Source organism: Oncorhynchus keta, chromosome 25, assembly GCF_023373465.1.
Source record: "Oncorhynchus keta strain PuntledgeMale-10-30-2019 chromosome 25, Oket_V2, whole genome shotgun sequence".
In the NCBI taxonomy this organism is placed as follows: Eukaryota; Metazoa; Chordata; class Actinopteri; order Salmoniformes; family Salmonidae; genus Oncorhynchus; species Oncorhynchus keta.
This window is the reverse complement of record NC_068445.1, coordinates 7,331,451-7,338,447: the sequence shown is the minus strand read 5'-3', so window position 1 is coordinate 7,338,447 and position 6,997 is coordinate 7,331,451. Positions and strand designations below refer to the sequence as shown.

The 6,997-nt window shown below is 41.0% G+C and overlaps 1 protein-coding gene across 1 annotated transcript; it reads right to left on the bottom strand.

Moving 5' to 3' along the window:
• Positions 1 to 1,904: 1,904 nt before the first annotated feature.
• Positions 1,905 to 6,718, bottom strand: LOC118357895 (P2X purinoceptor 2-like). Its single transcript, XM_035735204.2, has 12 exons — positions 6,518 to 6,718; positions 5,589 to 5,724; positions 5,192 to 5,263; positions 4,870 to 4,945; positions 4,660 to 4,756; positions 4,450 to 4,530; positions 4,181 to 4,328; positions 3,723 to 3,853; positions 3,353 to 3,443; positions 3,154 to 3,219; positions 2,967 to 3,044; positions 1,905 to 2,521 (listed from the first exon to the last, which is right to left on the bottom strand). The coding sequence occupies exons 1-12, from the start codon at positions 6,655 to 6,657 to the stop codon at positions 2,417 to 2,419; spliced, it is 1,221 nt and encodes a 406-aa protein (XP_035591097.1). The 5' UTR covers positions 6,658 to 6,718; the 3' UTR covers positions 1,905 to 2,416.
• Between the last annotated feature and the right edge of the window lie 279 nt (positions 6,719 to 6,997).

The following is a 6,997-nucleotide window of genomic DNA, read 5'->3' as shown; positions in this document are numbered from 1 at the left end:
TGGCTCAGAGGAATAGTCTGAGTTTTTATTTCATGGAGATTAAAATACAATTATGTGGGGTGGACACAGGGATTGAACCCCAGTCTTCAGGGTCATAGACAATTAGGGGAGATCCATTAGATGTGAGTTTCAGTGTAACCAGAACACAGAAGGCTATCGGAGCCTGCTGCTCCAATACCAACGTATCATTACTATACTGCTGATATTGTGAAGATGATTTGCCTGGAATTGAAATGCCAGTTTAGTGCAGAAGTGCTTGGCTTTAGGCTAAACCAACAAATGCTATCTGGAGTGAGGATGATGAGGAAGAGTGCACATTCATCCCTGGCTCCCTTTGTTGTCATCTGTAAAGAAAACATCTACTCGTGATGGCATATCCCAGTCTAAAATTATGTTAAGCCATCTACCTCCATCACGATAACCTCATTGTTCCAGAGAACTCACTTTGCTGATGGGCATCTCTCTCAGACCAGTAATCTAATTTCACATCTACACTGGAGCTGTCTCACAATTAGATTGGTTGCATTGGTTTGGTTCCCTGCCGACCGACAGTTTGTTTTAAACGATGGAGTGAAATACAGAGCTCAAGATATTTACGATGTCACTTTTTACGCTTTGTTTACCTATGGAATGTTGCAGGGGGGGGGGGTGCCAATGCAATTGAACGGCGAAGGGTGTCTACTTTGAATAGCGTTGTCTTGCTTTTTCTTGTTGCGTCCATGGTATCTGACTCTGTGTGTTCATATCACCTAGTTCCAAAGTGTCATTGTGGCTGTCGACAGACAACAGCAATCCATCGACTGCGTAAGACACGGAACCATTAGACCTCAGACGTCAGTCCTTTTCACTATCGATGTTTCTATTACTCTCCACGAGTCCAGATGGATGTCACACAATCTTGTTATAGAAACCATTTTGTGGGAAATGTAATCATTATTTGATTACTCTCTGAGCTCTGAGTGTAGCTCTCCTCTTGGACCTCTGTGCCTTTTTATTCCCGTATATGCTCAGCATCAGTAATCTACATGAACATTGAAGGAGGCAATATGAGTCCCAGAGAATGTTGTCTCCCTGAATATAGTATACTGTGTCATCTTGTTTGATTGATCCAATTATTAAAAGTCATGATTAATTGCAACATTTACCTGGAGCTTAACGCTGCAGATAGCACTGCTGGGTTATTTGAAAAGTCCTAGACAATCGATCAATATTATAATAATACTTTTAGCAATGATGTTTATCTTTCATTCGCAATCTGTAGAAACGATAGGAATAAAAAGGTTCTGAACTTTTGTGAAGCATCACAGCACAGTTGGAAAAATATATGGCAATTCAATTCTATTCTATCCAATATGAATGGTGTTAAGAGAGAGAGAGATGGGAGGAGTTGAATGGAGCTGGTTGGGACAAATAAGAAGACGACTGTAAAATATACTGTGTCTGTAAAATGAATATAGGTTCAGAACTTTTGTGAAATAGCAGTTAATAAAAATATATGGCAAAATCAAAAATCAAACTGGATGGACACCAGAAATAGATGTTAGAGGAAGGCCAGGACTAAAAACAAACTAAATATAACTATTGTAAAATAGATTATGTCCGTAAAATGTATATAGTATTTATAAGTTGGAAGTAGAAGCCTAAGTGTTCTTGTTTATTAGTTTACTCCAATTAGGGGAGGGGTGGTAGGTTTTGTGGGAAATAATAAAGGAAAATGTATTTTAAAAATATGTCTGTGTGTGTGTATATATATATATATATGTGTGTGTGTGTGTGTATATATATACTAAAATGGTCAGCCTTTTGAAATGCATAGTTCTGTGTTTTCAAACCAGAAAAATCCTGTTTTCGTATTCCTTCCAATCTGACATGTATGTGATTGACTGGCAGAAATCACGTTACAAGTTGGTTAGACATTTATTGTTATGTTTGCATATATAGATTACAGTATACAGTTATTGACTTGGTTCGGGTTAGACTGTGGAAAGACGGTTCTCAGTAAAAATTTACTCCAACATGTTTAGCTGTTTGCTGTAAATGATTTGGTTTATTTTTCTTATGTTCAATTCAAACAATTTGCAATCATTTGAGATTGGGTTTAACAGTATAATTTCTGTCCCTGTCAATTGAACTGGACATGGAATTTATTTATTGGTGTATAAATTCAATTCCTGAACCAACAGGAATTTACATGGAATTGACACTAACCCATCAAGTCTTGGCTGTCTTTCAGTTCAATTCCGCAGAGGTGGACCCATCAGAGTCCTCTCTGCGGACGTCTGAGACCGATTGGGGGAAAGGCCGTCCTGTCTGTCTGTCTGTCTGTCTGTGTGTCTGTCCGTCCGTCCAACAGTCAGGTGTCTGAGGAATAGCATCCTCCATGCATGTGGCCAAATAGCACTGTAGCAGCAGGACATCACAGGGCCACTCCCTCTGACAGGTCTGAGTGGTTGGAGCCATAGCTGATGGTGAATTCTGTGGGAACTGTGAGGAGCTGGCTGGGGCTGGGCACTTTACTGTCCTGAAGAAATATACAGTCAGAATAGCATAACATTACTTTAGACCAGTGTTTCCCAAACTCGATCCTGGGAGCCCCCTGGGTGCATGTTTTGGTTTTTGCCCTAGCACTACACTATTCAAATAATCAAAGCTTGATGATGAGTTGGTTATTTGAATCAGCTGTATAGTGCTGGGGGGAAAAACAAAACGTGCACCCAGGATGGGCCCCAGGACTGAGTTCAGGAAACCACGCTAGAACAATATTAACACACAGGTAGGGACTAAGGCTGAACTATTACAACATTATATGAATACTTTTACACAATACACATACTTTTACACACTACCATATTCTTTGGGAACTAAATGACCTAACTGGGTGTGCAATGATAAGTACTATAGCAGAAAATGGTTAGCAAAAGAAAATATGATCATGAATCCATGGAATCAACTTGTTATTGTCTTACGTCATCAAACTTTCTGTCACTGTAGATATCGTTCTTGTCAATGAACGTGAGCATGATCCAGTCACAGATAATGGAACACTGGAATGAAGAAAAGTAATATATCAATGAATAACTAGGAGATGGTAGGAAACTGGTACAAACAGACGACATCCACACATACCACGGGAGGGCTGAGAATCAAACTCACTATTCCAACAGATGTCATGGCTGTCACTGTGTTGATGATAGTTGGGATGATGCTGAATCGTCCAGCCTGGAGAGGAATTATTGCAGAAAATGAGATTGACAGAGTCCATATCGCTTTATGTCACCGAGTAATCGTTCTTAACAACTGGTTAATGGTTAATTGAGTACTGATGAAGGATGTTGAAGGAGGAACTTCATACATGTCCATGAACTATGACGTCCAGACGAATCCCGAAGGCCTTGATAAGTGTCCGGAACTCTTCTCCGTCCTTACTGTAATACTTGGCAAACCTAGACCATTTTATAAGTCAAGACCTGTATGCCTCTTCATAACCAAGTTACAGCAGAGATCGTCTTGAACGTTACAGTAGGTCATGTCAATGAGATGGCAATAGTAAAGACATGATCGTATGCACTAGGCACCAAACCGAAGAAAATGGACTAAAACAGAGAGAAACCAACCTGGCGAATAAGACACACGTTTCCTGGTTTCTGTTGCGAAACATTTTGCTATCGTGTGCACTAATGAATACAACCCAGGCGTTCACAAGATGCTATGAAGAGGCTCACCTGAAGTTGTAGCCAGAGCTGGGCAGGTTCTTCCGAAGATCCAGGCGACGGAAGGAGTATGTGGGGGTACACTCTGAGGGGTCCAGATCAAGGTCACACTTCCAGTTGATGAGCACTCCAATCACTCCCCCCTGACAGGACACAATTTATGCGCTTATCTAATTGAACCATTACAGCCGCTCTATCCAACACATCTTCTCATTCCTCCTTAATGTGGATTGTTTCTATTAGTTTTGATTGCCATGATCTATTTAGCCACTTATTTCCATGATCTGTAAACACCGTCTGATGTTGAAACATCACACACGCACACATAGTGTTAGAGATGCTAGACCGAGATCATGTGTTCTGTCGTTCATGTGAGCCCCGAATAATAAGGGTTCTCTATGCTTAATATGATTTGTAAAATGGGATATACAGTGTCACTGTCTGGATGTAGATTGCGGGTGTAAACGTACAGTCCTGCAGAGCTCGCTGAACTTCTCCCTGGCCTGTTCTGCGATGTAGCCCAGCCGGAAGATGGGGCAGTATGGGTGTTCCTTCTCATTGTAATGACACTTATTCAGATATTTCTGGCCATTTCGTTTGTTTGGTTTGATGTTTCCTCTGCGAAAGAGATAAGAGAGAATTGCTTGCAGAAACAGTTGAGGCTGCATATTAACAGGGAAACAGTTCCCTTTACAGCCGTGCGTGCATGCGTGTGTTGTTGAGGGGGTTCATACTATACCTCAGTACTTTAAATTTGGGGAAATGGATGGCATTCTTGATGTAAACAGTGAAATTGATGGCCTCTGCCAATGCCGGCTCCCTGAAGGCCACAACAACAGATTTCTCTTTATTTTATGATTTTACAAGTGACTTATTCCAGACTAGGCAGACAGTCGTTTTGTTTGTGACTGCCTACTATCTAAAATGTCATATTGATATTGACCCTCACCATATTGCGGCATAGTCCTCAATAGGACACCAGGTCTGAATCTCACAGGTCTTGAAAGTCTGGTTGTAGTAGGGAACACAGCGCCCAGTTCTCTGTCCTACAGGAAACACATCAGACTGAATGCAGTAGCTGGACCATCTACTGACAGACAGATTCATAGAAGTGGCTTAGTGGGACTTTTCACTTAGTTTCCTCTTTTTCAGTCCGTACCATTGCCATCAAAGTTCACTTCCCCTGAGGTGCAGTCAGCATCCTTTGAGCAGTTGGCACTGGGAACAGTGAAATGCTAAGAAAAGGAAGGAAAGTATCATTGTTTAGACATTATCAGCTTTTCCCATCTGTCCTGCTGTGGGGTGGTAGTGGTAATGATATATCTTTATCACATTATCTTACAGAGCTTTTCCAGGAGGCACACAACTTAATTTAAAGCCCTAGAATTGATCCATGTAAAATGACTGCAGTATTTTTATTGAGTTGTTTTTTTTGGTTTCAGGAGAACACATGAGTGTGGACAATGGTTGAGACCTCTCACCTCAGCACACGTGCCTTGCCTCTGATTGTGTGTGACCTCTCGTCTCAGTATTGTGCTGATCACGTCACCGCCCTAGAGGTGAAATGCCACAGGGAAAAAAGTACAGCACACAATGGTAACTAATCACATAGGCTACATGTAGAAAACATACAGTATAGCTACATATTGCATCATCTTTTTGACACCTATTTTTACCTATGATCCTTGCTTGATGAATAGAGCCAAGCGTGCATGTTCAGGATCGACTGCATTGCAGTCGGTGACCGCAGACGGACTGATCTACAAATCATTGTATTTCCTGAAGGACTCATTATTATTTGTAAATCAGTCTGTTTTCTTAATCAGTGATCGTGCGACTGAGCAAAATGTGCAGTACCAGTCAAAAGTGTGGGCTCACCTCTGAGGGTCGGACGTATTCCACCATGTCCAGGATGTGGTCCCCCTGCAGTGCTGTGCCTTTCATCTTAGTGTAGACTGAGCTCTCTGGCCTCGTCTCACTGTCCTGATAGGCTTTCTGACTGATAAAGACATACCTGTAGAAGGGTGATATGACAGCCACAGAGTGCCTTCTGTTCTGTGGACAAATCCAGTCTTTCCAAGTGATTTGAATTGCACTTTAATGCACGCCTACACTTGCGCTTATTCAGACAATAAAGATCTCCGTTCATTTCTTTTGGGCTTCGTGACATGCTGATTACTTTGAGACATACTTAAACATTTTAAACTTGATTTTAAATGTTTGAAAATGTTTGAAAAAGCTGAGATATGATGTTTATGAGTAGACAGACACAAATCTCCGTCAAGGACCATCAGGAAAATGAAAATCGATGAAAATTGGTCAATTTGGATCACATTACACAATGATGGCCAGTGAGACTACAGCTGTCCGTCTTGACCACAGCAATCGTTATGTGCTTACCATCAATTATGCTGTATATTTGTTTGGAGATTTAATTGCGAGTGAAAGGCATTTCCTCACCACAAAGTGGCTATTCTCAGCAAATGATTCATTTCACATCACAGTGTTATGGGTAGTATAGCTATTGAAAGCAAAAAATATGGGTCCACTGACAGAACATTTGATCTGAGCTTGAAAATCAACCAATGTTTTTGTTTAAGCTATCATTCTTTACTTCTTATGCTTTCCAATACCGGACTTAACATTGCCTTGTTAGGCACAGTATCTGCAATATCCAAGGCAGGTCATAGATAATGCAACATAAATACTCAATCACAACAACAAGAAACAGGATAGTTACACACCAAGACAATACTATTTCAAATGGTATATTTTTATGCATGCATAAACAGGAGGCCAGTACTTACCAGATGAAATAGGTGATCACAAGAAACTGAACCCCCCTATATATGACTCCAAGTTTTTTGTTTTTAACCACCATTACCTTGGGGGTCTCATAGTCCCAGAAACCAAGAAAATAATCCTTAATAAACTCAAGCAGTCCCATTGTGATTTCTGAGTTTATTAGCTGTCTGTTCAGATATGAGGTCCTGAGTGACTTGTTCCCAGATACTTCCAAGTTTATGTAATGAGTCAGAGTCAGTCTCACTCTGTCTCTGTCTCGCATTCTCTCTCTCTCTCTCTCTCTCTCTCTCTGCCTCACCCCCTGTAGTACTGTTCTCAATAATACATAGCATAAAATTGATTGGGCAGCACAGTTTTATTCCTGATGGTTTATTTCTGTGTGTGTGTGTGTGTGTGTGTGTGTGTGTGTGTGTGTGTGTGTGTGTGTGTGTGTGTGTGTGTGTGTGTGTGTGTGTGTGTGTGTGTGTGTGTGTGTGTGTGTG

Bases quoted from the DNA above. Each gene is read 5' to 3' on its own strand.
- LOC118357895 (XM_035735204.2), bottom strand. From the start codon at position 6,657: ATGGGACTGCTTGAGTTTATTAAGGATTATTTTCTTGGTTTCTGGGAC. The intron at 5,264-5,588 runs GTGAGCCCACAC...TTTCACCTCTAG, and splicing joins AATACGTCCGACCCTCAGAG to GGCGGTGACGTGATCAGCAC. The intron at 3,854-4,180 runs GTACGTTTACAC...GTGTCCTGTCAG, and splicing joins TCAGCGAGCTCTGCAGGACT to GGGGGAGTGATTGGAGTGCT.